This window comes from Nilaparvata lugens, chromosome 3, assembly GCF_014356525.2.
Source record: "Nilaparvata lugens isolate BPH chromosome 3, ASM1435652v1, whole genome shotgun sequence".
NCBI lineage: Eukaryota > Metazoa > Arthropoda > Insecta > Hemiptera > Delphacidae > Nilaparvata > Nilaparvata lugens.
The window spans coordinates 39,241,052-39,258,520 of record NC_052506.1 but is presented as its reverse complement, the minus strand read 5'-3'; the positions used below and the strand labels follow the sequence as shown (position 1 = coordinate 39,258,520).

At 37.1% G+C, this 17,469-nt stretch overlaps 1 protein-coding gene across 14 annotated transcripts in view; it reads right to left on the bottom strand.

The window, feature by feature from the left end:
• Window positions 1–17,469, bottom strand: part of LOC111059730 (nuclear receptor coactivator 2) — a 354,078-nt gene that overhangs the window by 21,751 nt on the left and 314,858 nt on the right. For 11 of the 14 annotated variants that reach the window (XR_005570757.1, XR_005570758.1, XM_039423755.1 and 8 more), the window contains exons 4-12: window positions 16,058–16,183; window positions 13,922–14,239; window positions 9,850–10,125; window positions 7,775–8,001; window positions 5,698–6,635; window positions 3,432–3,734; window positions 2,244–2,596; window positions 1,084–1,272; window positions 494–868 (exon numbers count right to left, since the gene is read on the bottom strand). Coding sequence is in view for 12 of the 14 variants with exons in the window: in XM_039423755.1 (XP_039279689.1) it covers window positions 494–868; window positions 1,084–1,272; window positions 2,244–2,596; window positions 3,432–3,734; window positions 5,698–6,635; window positions 7,775–8,001; window positions 9,850–10,125; window positions 13,922–14,239; window positions 16,058–16,183 (3,105 nt within the window). In the remaining 2 variants the exon portion in view is untranslated. The remainder of the gene's footprint in view (window positions 1–493; window positions 869–1,083; window positions 1,273–2,243; window positions 2,597–3,431; window positions 3,735–5,697; window positions 6,636–7,774; window positions 8,002–9,849; window positions 10,126–13,921; window positions 14,240–16,057; window positions 16,184–17,469) is intronic. The other 3 variants (XM_039423757.1, XM_039423752.1, XM_039423760.1) reach the window with 1 other exon arrangement.

Below are 17,469 nucleotides of genomic sequence, written 5' to 3'. Positions count from 1 at the left end.
GAAAATGAAGATTGTCATAAAAACTGCGACTACGCCCCGTTTCGGAAAGCCAATTTTCTGACTCCAGCTGTTTAAAGTCTAGAACTTAGCTAAATCCCGAGCTCGGAAACCGGCCCTAAATGACTTCTACCAGGTGGATTAGAAAGCCTCGTCTCAATAATCTATCAAAATAGCATCTGTCTATCGAGCAGGTCAAAAGCTTCAACAAACGCTACAAAGTCATTCTACTCCATATTATTGTGAAGTATACTTGTGGAGTATTGACAAACTCTTCAACAAAGTCTATAATATCTTTAGTTCCAATGTTTTCACATGGACATTTTCATTTCATTCAAGTTCTAATCTCATCTTCAGTCTTCTATCTTATCAATAGCCTTTTAACAAGGCCTATTCTATATAGAGCATTATAATTCGAGAAGAATGATGAAATGTGAAATGAATTTAATAGTTAACAATTGTAAACCTGCTACACTACACTAGAAAAGTGACTGACCGTGAGCTGAGCATTGAGCATGGGGTTCTGCTGCTGTTGCAGCGACAGCCGATTGTTCTGCTGCTGCTGCTGCTGCTGTTGTTGTTGTTGCTGTTGTGACCAGGTGGGACTGATGCCGCCGGCCGCATACTGCTGTTGCTGCGATCGCGGCGACTGCTGCGGCTGGAAGGCGGCGGGCGACAGTCGCTGCTGCGGCGAGGGCTGCTGCGGCTGCTGCTGCTGGTAGGGGGCCACCGGCGAGTACGGGGGCTGCTGCTGTTGCCCCAGGGGCGAGTAGGGTTGCTGCTGGGGCGCGCCCCCTCGCTGTCCCGGCGACATCTGCGATGCGCCGTAGCCGCTCGGCGACAGCTGCGAGTCAGGTACACTAGACGATCTCTGCAACACAATAAACCCCGATCAGTATCGTGTAACTTTCCAACCAAATAAAAATTATAATAATCAAGCTAACCTGAATATTATAAGTCTACTAGCAGGGTAACTGTGCTTTGCTTTGCTACGGTAATTGAAGGATAGATCATTTTTCAGATATTTTTGTAAAAATTAGCAAATATTTAGTATAAAATGGATGTAGAGTGTGTGAGATAACTGACCTGAAGCGAGACGTTGGGCGGGCCTTGGTTGTTGATGAGGTCGATGTTGTGGAGGCCGGGGGGGTCTGGACCCGACGCGGCTGCATTGGACGGAATCAGCATCTGCTGCTGTTGCTGCTGCTGCAACAGGCGCTGCTTCTGCTGCTGCTGCATAATCTGCCTCTTCTGCTGCATTAACAACTGCTGTTGCTGAAATTAACCATCACAGTATTAATTATTATTATGCTATCAAACTACAGAATTAAATGAAACTGGAAGCATTACATTCAGGAACAAAGTACTTTTCATTCCTCAGGGGAATTTTTATTTAAAACCAGCATTTATAAAATTATGTAAGATTTATAATTCCAGAATAATCACATACACTAATACACAAATAATTATAGGATAATCGGCATACCTCCAATTAATTAAACAGATGGTAGTGATAATTAGTAATTTTATTCAAAATTTATACCTATCACAATATGTTCAGCAAATCAATCTCGATAAAAATATGTTTCATGAATATTAATTATTAATATCAATCTCATAACTCAGATCTTCTTACTATCCCCGACCACGAAGGGAACGTTCACAATTTGGAGACAATTTCCCCGAGGGATAAAAAGTCCTCCTGTGATGCATACAGCAATTCTCACCCACTTACATTTACCAACTTTTCTTCACCATAATCCATTTTATCCCAATTTCCAATCCATTAATCCATTGTATTTTATTCAAAAAGATTGCTCCATCCCAATCTTCAACCTGATTACTTTTCTCCATGACAGACGCATGCATACGCCCATACACACAATCTCGGTTTAAACGGAGATCGATCTGTTTATATGTTAGTTAAAACCCAGAATGAGAAGCATTGTAATAAATGCGACCATCTCTCCAAGTAATCGGAGATTTGCGTTGAATGTAGACTGTTTATATGAGCCTAAGACAACTAAGACCCATGTTATTGAATGAGGTTAGTTTTAGTACAGAGGAAGGAAAATTAGTACAAATTGGTGAACATTTTAGAGATGACATTCCATTATATCACTTGATCTTTGCTCTTGACACGTGATATCATTACTTTTAGTAAATTGTTTAGGTGACATTTTATAAATCACTTTAGCTTTGCTATAGACACGTGTTTTGAATACAGAGATAGAGCAATAATTTACCTGGTTGGCCATGGCATAGTGAGGTGCGCCAGGCCTGATGCCGCCGCCGGGCTGCATGTTGGGGGGGAATCGCTGCTGCTGCTGCGGGGGCAGCTGCGTGCGGGGCGGCTGGTAGAGGGGCGGCGGCGGGTGGAACTGCTGTTGCTGTGGGGGTGGTGGTGGGGGCGGTCGCTGCTGCTGCTGACTCACCGACGTCTCCTGCATCAGTTGGTTCTGGATGGCTTGGATGATCGACGTCTGGTCGCTGATGGACGTCTGCTGGTAGCCGCCTCCGCCACCGCCTCCGCTGCCTCCGCCACCCGGGTCTGACCCGCTCGTGCCCAGGCCCAGCACGTTCATCAGCACTGACGGATCTGAAACACCACCAACAATTCAACAATCAATTTCTACAGTTGAACGCCTTAGCTATGTGATACCTCGTACACATCTCAACGATAATATTCTCCACAAGGACAAGGAGGCTATCTGTAATAAACCCGCTGGAATTCCTCTGAAAGCTCTCCATTGCAGGCCAGCGGGCAAGAGAGATGTTGGAAGACCAAGGAAAAATTAAGAATAAATAAGAAATTAATTTCTAAGTTTTAGAATTCTATTTCAAAGACCGGAGCAAGCAGTCCGTGGAAGTCAGATGATGATGATTATTATGAAGGACATGGAAGAAATCCTCTTCAATTATATAAAGCTGTAGCAAATATTCAATACCAAGAAAAATATTCTCCACAGGGACAAATACTCTCCACATTCATGTGTACGAATCAGATTCATAATTGTTTTATTATAACAGTTTAATTTAGTTATTAATTAATTTACTTATTTATTACAAGACAAGGGAGACTACAGACATTATGCCCAAATAAGTCTTCACTACTTTGTACTATCAGTTGACAATAATGTGAATCAGTTGAGTGAGTCTATACGTCAAATTTGACATATAACTCAGTCAGACTGAACTTTCACTGGAACATATAAAGGAAAATCACATCGCTTTTGTAATTTATGACTATTATTAATAGCTTCAAAAAGGCTATGAACAACCCACACTGATTAGTTGAGTTTCTCATCTTATTTGAGAGAAAAATTTGTCTTACTTAAGCTACTTTACAGCTAAAAATTATCTAGTTATAAGTTCTAATGACCAATTATAGATTTAATTCATCTTGGATCTAGTAGGTGTGAAAAATGACTGACCAGCAACATCGACGATTTCAATGACTTCATCCAATATTTCGGAGAGGTAGGGATCGGATGAGTCAGAGAAATCGTGGCCAGACGTTCGAAAGTCGAACCTCTGCTGCGACTGCTGCTGTTCTAGCAGCTGCTGCTGCACGTAATGCTGCCGCTGCAGATGCTGCTGTTGCTGCTGTTGTTGCTGCAGTTGCTGCACTGTGCGGCCACGCCCACTCGAGTCCACTAGCTGTTGTTGTTGCTGCTGCTGCTGCTGCATTGGTCTCATCACATTTTGTTGCTGCAGTCCTCCTCCCGTCCAGTTCGCTAAGCACAACAAAATCAACGTCAACATCCATCATACATCATAAATCTTTTATGTAAATTGTCAATTATTTCATAGCGTGCTGCTTACATTGAAAAACATAGTTACATGAAGTTGGAATGTGAGGTAAAGCAGTCTGTAGTTTAGAGAATTCAATTATTAAATATTATGGAGGTATCGATACTCTCCCTATTATCAATGTAGTAAATGATAAAATAGATAATTTAGAAAATAGTGATTCCATAGACATTGGATCTTATGATACTGTTTAGCATTACACTGTGGAAGAAGAACTTATTTTCTATAGCTCTGCCCAAAATGCTGTACAACTTATATCGTCTTATTCGAGAGACAGACACCAGTTTGTTTGTAAGGATAGTGTCTTGTCCAGTGGTAGATTAGTTGAATGTGGTGTGCCCCAAGGGTCAATTCTGGGGCCCATAGTCGTTAATATTTTAGATCTGCCAATTGATATTAATAGCATAAACAATGATGGCTACTTGTTTGCAGATTACTTGGGATTGAAATATTATTGTGACTCAAGCCTGAACTGAATTTAGAATTGCAAAGAAGAACACAGTTATAAAATATTGGTGTGCTGCAAACAATCTATCTCTTAATAAAAATGGAACTACTGACTCAATTTCAGTTTCATAAAAAACTCAAATGAGCCTTCCATTGAATTTGTGGGTCTTCACTTGTACCTACCAATGTTCACATCAAATCAAATTTATTGCCTTACAAAATATGTTTGAAATTAAATACAGATTACAAATAATGTAAAATTTAGAATAAGAAATATAATTTTTTATCATAATATAATTATACTAATTCGGCGACAACAGCAAAACCATAGTTTGAGTGCCGGTGACGAGTAACAAAACAGAAAACGATAATATCACTTCCAATAGAAGAATTATAATTCAACATGGTGAACTAAACTATAATACAATTCAATGAAGGTAAAAGTGTAATGTTTGTCGTGGAATGCTAAGGCTAAGGGCATGTGAATGTTACGTAGACTCAGTGCAACTGTCAATTCATCTGTTTTACTGAATGTTTATTTTGCTCACATCCAAAGTCTTCTTATGTATGATATTACTCTTCGGGGGAACAGTATGAAAGCCAAATCAATCTTTATTCTCCAAAAAAGAAACAACAAGAATAATTTCCAATATGCCATTTATTACACACTGTAATCAGCTTTTTGTTAGGATATTGACCGTACCATCATCATTATGTTCTATATATTTTATGTTATGTGCATAGTAATTTGGACAGTTAAAACACAAACAGTAACTTTCATCACATTAATACGAGAATCAGTCATAAACTAAGAGTGCAGCGATACACAAAATCCCAGAGAAATGTGTTTTATTTTTTTGTCAGTAAAGTTGTTTAATTATACTCCCAACCATTTCAAGCAACTGCCACTCAGCCAATTTAAGAGGGATTTGAAAGATCTATTATTTGCTAAGTGCTTGTACACTGTAAATGAATATTTGAGGTTGATTGAAGTTGAGTGTCACAAAGCTGATACTGTACTTTACATGCTAATATTTAGTATACATTTTACCAAGTTTTTAAGATTTGTTACCTACCGTCTATTTACCTTTCCTGATACCTTTTTCACCTTTTCAAGGATTGAAGGTTTTACTAGTAAATGGATAACCATAGTTTGACAAACCCTTCAATCCTACACCTTTTTTTGCACCACTTTCTTTTTATTTTGTTTTAATGTGTATTATTGTTGTTATTTGCATGTATTCTTTGTTTTCAATCTGTACCAAAATTCTATGTGTGTGTAAATAAATTGAATTGTTGTAATGATTTTGTTATTTTCATGCTTGTCTGACAAGGTCCATGTAATCTGAAAATATTTATAACCAATAAAACATTTACTCATTAATTTAAATATCAAAACTGAAATGTATAGTGTGGACGTTGACTTTCTATTCAACTGACCTGTAGGCGCTTGCTGTTTGACTATCCTGGGCATCTTGTCCTGAGGCGTGGCCGAGATGATGGAGGCGGGTATGTGGGGTATGGTGGTGGGTGTTGGCGGCTGCTTGGCCAGCAGTGAGGCGAGCATCTTGTTCTTCTCCCAGAGGTTGCTGTTCTTGGAGTTGCTGCCCCCATTGGAAGAGGAGACAGGGTGGTGCAAGGGGTGGTGGTGCGAGGGTGTGGCAGGGGTGGTGGGGGTGGTGGGCGAGGGCAGGGTGTCGAGGACGGACAACGAGGGTCGCTTGCCACTGCCGCTGCTGCTGCTGTCGTCGCCCTCCTCACTGGGCCGCTTCTGGCGCTGCTGCGGCTGCAGGTGCAGCGAGTCGTCTGCCTCCTCGTCCTTGAGCAGCTGCAGCAGCTCCTCCTGGGTGCGCAGGTTGACCTTGGCGTCAAGGTCGTTCACGTCGTTCTTGTCGTTGAGCAGCTTGAGCAGCATGTGGTTGCCGCCGCCGCCACCACCCCCAGAGGCCGCCCTCGGCTGCTCTTCGTCGTCCTTGTCGAGCAGGTTCTTGAGTATCTTGTGGCAGCCGTCGTTGCTGTCGACCGACGAGGTGCGTCGGTTGGTCAGCAGTTTGCGCAGTCGCCGTGAGTCGCTGGTGGCCTCCTCTTTGTCGCTGGCTGAGGTGTCGAGGGGCGTGGCCGGCTGCTGGGTGGCCGTGGCGAAGGCTCCCCATTGACTGATGCCCGTCGAGCTGGGTGCCGTGTCCATGCCGAGTGAGTCGTCACCCCCGAACGCGTCCAGTGACGGGAACGAGTTGGAGACGGTGTCAGATGACGACACAGCTCGGCCCACCGTCGCTCCCACCACGCCTCCTCCGTTGCTCATCAGTGCACTCACTGACGAGCTGCCACTTCCTATTGAACGTGGCGAATGGCTCATGTCCATGTCATTGCTGTCCCTGAAACCATACAATAAGTGCACTGATAACATTTGATCGTTGATCGATAGAAAACTTGATATTATAAGTCAGAATAACATGTTTCGATTCAGAAATGAATTGATGTAGCTTGTAGGAATCATCTACAGTAATAAAAATTCGTCATTATTATAGGTAGATAGGCTAAGAGAATATATATAAAATTGTATCGGTGCAAGGAAAATATAGAAAAGTGCATATGCGCTGCTTTTCTTTCTTTCTGTATTGCAGTAACAAACAGGGCAACCAACAACAGCGTCCTCTTCACTGGATATACCAATTCTGACTGAATCATCTATAGCATCAAGCTTATCAAGAGAGATGTTTCACTGAAACATTAAACTTTTCTCAACATAACTTTAATCACCAAAAATATTTTAGTGTTACAACAAACTTCAATCACTGATCTTCAGTCATAACTATGCCGTCATACTCCATGTCTATTTGTTTTGTTTAGATAATGATGAAACATTAAATTTTCAGCAAAAATAGTAGTTATCGATTGAAATTATAACTTACAAAATGTAATCAAAGTTTCAAGAGAGACATTAATGAATAACAAAAGTGTGGCATGACATGCATCCAATCGTAATCGAACATAAACTACAATAACTGGAATCAAATTAGCCTACTAGGATAAGTTAAGTTTCACAATCATCTTCAAACATAAACTATAATAGCTGGGAAAAGTTGATTTGATCAAAGTTGAATCAATTTGCATTGAATCATAACCTGCAAGGTTGTAAGCACAACACTGATCACTCGCAAAAGTTATTTAAACATAACATTAATAACCTACAAGAAACCTACAATATTTACAAACAACTTTTTAATAAAAGCTATAAGGTGACAGCTGACAGCCAAGCACTTTCCAGAACTAGGGATGAAAGTTTTTAAGAACTATACACAAATCATTCTTTTGATGCAAACTTTTAAACATAACCTTGCAACACACCTATCAACACACTTTCTACAAAAGTTGAAGTTGGAAAGGTTATAACTAAATAAATAATTGGAAAATAAATATAATATTGGTCAATTGTCTTGTTTGTAATTAAGTTGACAAATGAATAAATAAACTATGTAGAGAAATGTTTGAAAGAGATGTGGCAGGTACTGACGGCATGATGGAATGTGTAGCCATGATGAATTCGTCACCAGCCGGGCCACTGTCGTAGTGCTTGAATAGGGTCTGCACGTGAATGTACTTGTCGTGGGCCTGGCTCACACTGAGCCGATAGGGCGCCGACTGACACTGGCCTTTGCTCAGTGCCTCCTCCACCCACTTGTTCACTTTCGCCACGTCCCCCGCATGGCACAGCTCGTCTATCTTCTTATTTACTAGGTCCTGCAATGCAACCACACACATTAGACAATATTACACTCTATATTCACTGGAAGAGTCACCACTAACGACAGGACAAGCGTGTTGCACATGTGTCATCATCATGCATGTTGTGTCATCAGCAACGGGCTTCGAACATAAAATAGCTGTTTGACAGCAGCTTCAAACATAAAATGAACAACCAATAAAAATAAATGAACAACTGGAAATTACAAATTATAATGATACAAAGTTAATTTAACCTCAAATAGAGCAACAAAGAAAAAATTAACAATAAAAAATTAAAGATACGAAAACCTAACCTCAAACATTTTTGTTAGAAGCTTTTCGCTGTGATGTCACAACAATGTATGACGACATGTGGGTAAACACATGTTCAACACACTTGTTCTGTCGTTACTGGCCACCCTAATAGAGAATTGAGACGCAACAACAACGTAATAGTATCGGATAAAGAGATTCTACAAAATACCTCAAGTAGCCCTGTGAAAATACACGAAAAAATGTATACCCGAATTGGAAGCAAGAAACAAGTTCATTAGGAAAGGAAATGAGCTTTAGTCCCATACTAGGGAACATTTTAAGAACTGAACATCTACTTTTATCGATAATATCAAATTAAAATATGTAATTTCAAAAGTCAAAAATAATTAGTTATTTATTTATTCTATCATTCAGAGCTACACAGCTTCCGGAAAAGAGCCACAGGCTCTAGCCCAAAATCGGTTCCAATTATAATTCATACAACAGAGCAAATGTAGCTAGATTATGTCACTTTCACATTTTTTTAGTTATTAGCTATCGATACTTTTAATCGGTAATAGGGAAGTTCTGTTAAGAAACGGCAATAACTTACAATAGTAATAACTTCAACAATTATTATAATTATATGTAACATGACTTTACCTTCATTTGGTGCAGGGAAAATTTGTAGACTCAATCTATATCGTTGACATCTTGACAAGAGGTATAATGTCAAACGTTCGCATAGACACAAATTCCATAGAGATGACGTATGACAGGATTGCCATAATTCATATTATTTCTATCATATTGTTGTAAATTCTCTTAGTAAACTACAATTGGGGTTACTCCAAATCCATGAGTTGATGAACTACGTAGATCCTTTAGTATTTGAGTATTTTATTCCAGGTATACCGTATTCTATACGGCTAAGACCGTTTTCACATTTACCTTTAGTCGAGCGACATTAATCTATCGTCACTACGCCCAAAATATCCTCAGATCGCCTAATTCTCACAAACAGCTGATTTTCAGCCGACCGGAGGACATTCTGGGTGTCGTGAAGATAAAGTAATATTGATCAACGATAAGTGAATATGAAAAGAATATTGTCTACCAGGAACAGAATACTCAAGTACTAGTGGATTTATGTAGTTGGAGTCCATCAATTACCCCCATTGATTATTAAAAAAGGGATTGACGACAACATGATAGGAACCTGTGAAATATGACAATCTGTCCTACGGCATCTGTATGTAACTTGTGTCTATGCGAACGTTTGCCATTATACCTTCTCATGGATATACCCGTAGGTTGTGCTAACGAATTTCTCTTGTATCATTATAATTGGAGGTTAAGTGAGGTTACAAATTAGTAATCGACAATAAGTGTTAAAACGGCCTAATCCTAGATTGGAGCAGACTTCTTTTGTTCGTCCGCATCTGGCAGACTCCGAAATCATGAAAGTTGTGGTAAATTGCAATAAATATCTATGTGTTTATTCTAATTTATAACTTGTTCAAAAAATTCATATGCTACTACTACCAAAGGTAGTTACTTAGCGCCTTTCTTACATTATTTCTATTGTTTTAAAAAATGAATACACACCCTATTGAGGTATTGAGAGTATGTGTTTGATACGCCTTGTATGTCTAGATTGAGGATGGTTGCATTGCGGTCAAGCTTAATGGTGAACTGCTCGACTGGACCGATGCTCTTCTCGATGCGCCGCGCAATGCACATTATGCACCGACCGCTGTCACTGTATCCATCCACAAGGCTGCTGCTGTTGCCGCCTCCGCCGCCGCCTTCGCTACCGCCCCCACCACTCACACTACCACCACTACCGGTCTGGTCAGCCAGTGGCATTTGAGTTGACGACACCTGAACACAAATAAACATATCACAATGGTTGGATACATACACAATTATTGGTCGACAGGAAAGATTTGGTCCATAGTATGAACCTGGAATTGAAAATGTTGAAAAACTACAAATTTGAGTTATTGTGTTATCAACATAATATCTTATAGCTTTACTTTTATCTATCCGGTTTTCTAAGTTTTCTAATAAAAATTGGGACACATTGGACTTCATCGATTATAAAACTGGGAAAACTAGATTTGACATCAATTATCCCATTCACACAAATGGATTAATGTTATACAACTGATAAAAACAATCCTAAAAGGGTTGAGATCCTAGATAACGTAACTTTTTCCTAAATGATCATGATTGTTTGATTTGGTTAGGTTGGAACAAACTGAACATGCTTTTTCGCCCCACTTGGATGTAATGAGCGGGTTTTCGTGCGTCATAGAGACCGAAAATGATTGTTTTCTGACCAGGCCGGTAAAATTTTTACGGCCCTAGGGCTGTAAAATAACCTTGAAGTCGGCTGATTCTGATTTGATGTGAACGTGTTTACAAAATAGTTTATGAAACGGAATCAGTTTATGCTTCTAGAATCGAATAAAGTATTTTGCAATAAGATACTATCATTTTATTTGGATGAATGAAATACAAATAAGATATTATAAACTATTCAAATTCAATTTGCAGAGTATGATGGAATCTAACCTCTAACCTCATAGTACTGCGTTTATCACGAAACCTGGTGGATAATTTTGGAACTACTTGGGCAATATCCTTGGTGCTGAACGTTTTTACAAATAGTCTCCGAAACGGAATCAGTTTATGCTTCTAAAACTGAATTAAAGTATTCTGAAATAAGATACTATCATTTTATTTGGATGAATGAAATACAGATAAGATATATTATAAACTATTCAAATTCGATTTCCGGAGTAGGATGTGCTACTAAGAACTTCTAACCTAAATTTCCGCAGTCGACAACAAGCATTGTTAACGTTGACATCCAGATTGCCCAAATTTCAAGTGAGCTAAAACAGCTGATCAAAAAACTTTTCATTATTTGTGTTTATTATTCAAGAATCAAAACATTTATGACTAGTAGTTCTGTGAACAGTAGACCTCACGCAGTATTCTCATCCACAAGTACTTGATTGAAACTATAGACCTTATGGAAATACAGCAATAGACTGGCTTCTCCACACATCTGTGTAATCATTTGTCAGCTGATTTATGATGAATGATTCTATAGTCTGATTTTTATTCTAATATTGGCGTATGAAGGAGGATCCTTTCTCCTTTAATATTATCCTTAAAATGCAAAATTTCCAAAAACCTTGTATATATACGTCGACATGCAGTTTAAAAAGGAACATACCTGTCAAATTTCATGAAAATCTATTACCGCGTTTCGCCGTAAATGCGCAACATATAAACATTTAAACATCCAAACATTAAGAGAAATGCCAAAACGTCGACTTGAATCTTAGACCTCACTTCGGTCAATAATATCATCCTATTGTCATTTGGAAGAATATAAAAGTATAAACTCAACCTCCAACATTAAAACATAATTGAACATAATCTTTTAGATTATTTAGACAAATCAGAACAAAAAATAAAAATACTTGGAAATTTCCTGATATTCAGATTACCTCAGATTTGCTAGAGCTATGTATGACCTTCCAGTTTTGCTTTCGGAAGTGCCTAATAAACAATTATTCTCATTATATATTGTTTTATTTTTCTGTGTTAAATGTGTAAATAGCGTTCGCACAACGGGCAAAAAAGCGTTTCCGGTTCTCAATCATTTCTAGTCTTTAGTTTACTCAAGTCTTTTTGTACTGTCCATCTTAAATATATTATTCTGGTGTCACATTTGTCATTCGTTTAAATAGTTCATTAGTCCGTAACACATTATGTAGGTATATCTTTCTCATTGTTATACAATAAAATTCTGATAAATTTGTTAGGGCGGGCGGTCCTAAACCTCTGAGTACCATTTAAAATATTCATTTGGGCTTATGCCTAGGGGTGCGCATTTTATTTTACACTTTTCTATTATTTTTTAGTTGATTGTTATTTTATTTTATTTATCAATTGAAGTTATTCCTGTAATTATACATAAGGTAAATTATGTAAACAAACAATTACTTTTTGTCATATTTTTGTATTGATGTGCAAAATAAATTTTGAATTGAATTGAAGATCAACAGTATTGGCATTGAAAAGGTAATATTACCATGAATTCACTGAATCGCACTGCAATAGTGCAAAAGTTTTTAATTTTAATTTTCCAAATAAATAAAATAAGTCTACTATTAAGAAAAATCTGGTGTGGTACACTCACACAACTTTCCTTGCTCATTGAACTGTAAGCCTCATTCTTAGACGAGAATAATTTAGGGGAATAACATAATGACGATTGGCGGCAAAATATTTGCAACTACGATCAGACTACTTTATATGTGTACATTTATAATTGTTTTCAGAGTACTTTTTCCTTTGTGTAAATTGTGAAATTCGATGATTTTTTTCAAAAGTCGTCAAAACAGCTGTTCTACAGATGAAATATCTAGACTATGACTGTGTTATTTTTATAAACTGCTCTACCTACCTACCTCATGCACTAGAAGGAGGTTACAACGTCCATTTCTCAAGGATGGGGTGGATCCCCCATTAGTTTTTTTTTTAGGGAAAAGACTCATGCCAGTTGATAGAGCTGATAAATAACTATACAGGGTATGAATTTGAAAAAAATCGGTCAAGTAATTTTTGAGAAAATCGTGAAAAACATGGTTTTTTAGTAATTATCTGCCATTTTTCTCAAGAATATTACGGAGCTCCTGCAATTTTCCCAAAAATGAGACTCATATCAGTTGATAGGGCTTATAAATAGCTATCTATGGTATAAATTTGAAGAAAATCGTTAGAGCCGTTTTCGAGAAAAACGTGAAAAACATGGTTTTTTAGTAATTATCCTCCATTTTTTCCGCCATCTTGAATTGAATTTCTTATTGTCGGATCCTTATGGTATAAGGACCTTAAGTTTAAAATTTCAAGTCAATCGGTTAATTAGGAATGGAGTTATCGTGTTCACAGACATACACACATACACACACATACACACACACAGACCAACATCCACAAATCATGTTTTTGGACTCAGGGGACTTTGAAACGTATAGAAATTAAGAAATTGGGGTACCTTAATTTTTTTTGGAAAGCAATACTTTCCTTACCTATGGTAATAGGGCAAGGAAAGTAACAAAAATCTAGATGATTCATTCTAATTGTTCATACACTAAAAAATCAACTGAAGCTGCAGTTCACTTATATCTAGTCTATCCATGCATCCAGTCTCATAATATTTGTGTATCTATTATAATAAAAGATGATTTTTTTTTCTATAATAGTGCTTTTCGATCGTAAAAACTTCTGTAACGGTTCTACTTCGATTTGGTGAAGTCGGTCCTCTATTGGTCCAGTCGAGCAGTTCACCATCAAGTCTCTCATTTACAATTTGTTTGTGATTATTCTCTATTTAAAAACGCTTATGACTCTTTGGTTGACTCAAACTGGCTGACCAACTTTCGTAAATTCAAAATTAAGAGCTCACTTTAAAAGGATTGGTTAGATAAGATAGGTTAGGTTACCTTCATTAGGCTTTTATTGCCTGAATCAGACATTGAAGACGTTACATTGGAAAAAACCTTTCCATGATATTGATACTATGTAACTGTTCACCTGTGGCCTGTAAATACTCTATGACCCGAAGCAGCAAAATCAAAAACCTATTGATCCTTACCTGTAAATACTCGTATTTGTCGCTGAAGTGGTTGGGATCATGGTTGGGGTCATTTTGGGTGGGATGGTCGGACTTGAAGCGACAGATGAAGGACCGGTTGCGCTGCAGCTGCACGGCCGACTCCTGCTGCGTGTTGTGCAGCTGCGAGATGCCCAGCACGATGGTGGCGAATTTGTTGTGGTCGCCCAGGTGGATGATGTTATAGATGCTGCGGCCCAAGATCTCCTCCTTCTTGTATTTGATGAACAGCGTCACGTTGTCCGTCACGTACTCGACTTTGCCGTCCGGATTCACCACAAACAGGAAACCATCCAGAGCCTAGACAATGAAAACACCTCAACGTTACTTACAACACAATTAACATTATTGGTCTGCAACAGTCAAAGTCTACCGGAAAAGAGAAGTTTCTTTTTGCGAAAAGCGCTTCCATGATTCTATCTAGTAGAGAAGCTTGGTAGAGTTAGTTGTCTGCAACACCTGAAAACTTGTATAATATGTAAGCCGATTCCAAGCACAACATTTCCTTCATCCAAGGGCCCCATTACACAGTCATATTATTTATTATTATCAGAAGTTTATTTTTTGATTGTGATGTTTTGAATTTTGATCCATTTTATGTATATTGTGTTGAATTGAATTGAACGATTATATATCTGGTGAAATCTTTGATCAACAATTTTGTAAATACTGTGATCTATTATCAAATATAATAAATATTAGTCTAACACGACACGTGTTTAACAAGGGATCATATCTTTGATAAGAGTTGATCAAATAGGCAAGCAACATACATGATTATGATTATACAAATGTACTGTGTGATGGAGCCCTACGGCAATACTTATATAATTATTATAAGTGTCGATTTCTTTTTCAAATTATCTCAATTGTTATAGACCCGGTTTCTAGGTTACTCATTAAATACCAATCATGGAAAACTTATAAATCCGTGTTGAATCAATAGTTTGAGTATCCTAGATACCTGGCCGTAGAATGTCTTAAAATCCATGCAGATTCAAAGTAAAGAACAGGTTTCAATCACACAAGGCTCATCATGAATCCAACATTTCAATAATAAATAATACACAACAATCTACTGACAATTAGAATTTCAATTATTGACAGCCCCTCGCACCTGATCCATCACCATTAATAGAAACGATAAAATTGATATTTTCGTTCTTGAAAAATTACTTCGATATCAAAGTTCAAATTTCGAAATTCATCTTCACCTACACTCCTGAACATCCAACGTGGAAACATACTTTCCGATCATCAATCATTCTTATGTGGCAGCAAATAATTCTTGACATAAATTTCATAGTTCAAAGACTCAATACAAATTCTATTTCTTCTCTAATTGAAAATTGAATCTTCCAAAACAACTGATAGTAGGTTCCTTAATTGTTCTGCAATAATGAGTATGAGTTTTACATACCCACTTGTACGGTATATTATATTAGTAGCAAACTTGATGCCTACCACATTTTTGCTGGATGCAGCGAAAAGTGCGATTTTAATATTGAAGAAACATTATGCAAAATATATTTTTCCTTTTCAAAACCGGCAATATTTCAAATAAAAAGCGAAAAGTGGATGTTAGTAAAGCATAAAAGATATTATTTGTACAACGATAAGGATACTGTCAATGTATAGGAGATTATAAAATAAATGCTCAATTATTACTTTTGAACTGCCTGCTTCCAACAGCGAAAAAGGTTTATCCTTCTGCTGGTCTGGTGCCAGCGTTTTGATTTTTTCTCCTCTTTCGAGTGATGAGAAGTGTAATGTAGAGGTAGATTCCCGTGTAGTTAGACTATGTACTGAATTATTTGAATTCTATATTACAAGTAGTAATGAAGGACTGACTTTTCCACTAAGTGAATTGAAGAATTTTTGCAAGTACATTGTTTTACAATTTTGTGATTCAATCAAAAGACAATAAGAATGACATTTCAAATAAATGAGAAAACAAAGAATGACTAAATATCAAATTATATTTTGTTTTCAGGATGAATTGAGGATAGACCAAGTTGTTTAAAATATTCGACAGCTTTTATCCTCAAGAAAAATTAAGTTTTGTGATTAGTAGGTAGTCCAAGGTAGTACTCAGATATTCTATAAATAAAATTTTACTTGTTTGATAAATACTTCTAGGAGGAGATTGCCGAAATAGTCGTTAGGTAGAATGGTTGGCTTCGAAGATGACACATCAGCTTGTTGCACTGCGTCTCCTGACGAGTTCTCTTGAATTTTTCCAATCTGAAAAAAATAAATAACCGGTTAAAAAGGGAAATTCGGTGAAATACACTGACCTAAGATAAATATAAACTGATTTATTGAATTGGTTTAATAAATAAATATTCTACAACAGTAAACTAAAAACATTTTCTTGTAACTTGAAGAAATAATGTTCTCTTTGATGGTGAATGTGATTGTTGTTATTGTGATTGTACAAAGAAACTGGGTGTACTCTATTAAGGGCTGGGCTACTTTTATGTACTATGAAAATCACAATACCCTTCTAATATTTATTTTAACAAAACATGTTTCGAATGACTCTAAAGAGTACGAAACATATTTTGTTAAAATTAATGTTGAAATTAATATTAATAAGAGGATGCTATGAATTTTCATTTTCACTGAACTATTTTTTTTAATTGATATTACCGTTAACTAACTCAAACAGCCGAATGTATTTATGGATTTATATAATTGTAGTCTACCAAACTTCCTATTTGGGTCTTTTTCACAACTTCTATAAAAAAAACTATTTTGAAATAATGTACAACACTTGGCTTCTGGATGTAAATTCATAATCATTATGATAATGAAAGAAAATCTAAAACGGATAATTCTTCGTTCTTTCATTGAAAACTGACAAGACTGATTGCGTTCAGAAATCACCTTAATTTGCAAAAAATACGAGAATCAGCATTTTTTTTTAACTTGTGTATTTGCGTCAAGAGATGTACGGCGTAACAAAATTGATAGATTATTATGGCTGTGAGCTGTGATTAATTCACATGAGTCAATTATCATTGATATAGCCTAGTTCAACTTATTCTCATCGATTTAGGAATTAGGATCCATTATAAAAAAACTATTGAATGGTTACACTGCATTTTATTGCCCTTCTTGGACTTGTAATATTCATAAAATGATTTTGAAGGTTTTAAATGTTAGGTAGTTGAGCTGCAAACAAGAGCCACCTTCCAATGGGAGTTCCGAGAAAACGCCACTCTTCTAAACTAAGGATATATCACGATAACCGCTGGTATAATCACATTTTTAAATAAATATGTGTCGTAAAGATTTCTCAATTTCAACAGATATCTATTCTACAGATATCTAACAGTCTTACCCACAGATTAATATAATAAGGCCATCTATGACATTTTATGAATAAAATGAATATTTCAAGTGACAACTCAGTCTGGTAACGAACAATGGTGATTCAATGCAGATTGCATCACTTGATGGGTCATTTGTATGCTTCTATAATTTCCTATTGCAGCTAATATTCATCAGAGTAGATTACGACAAAT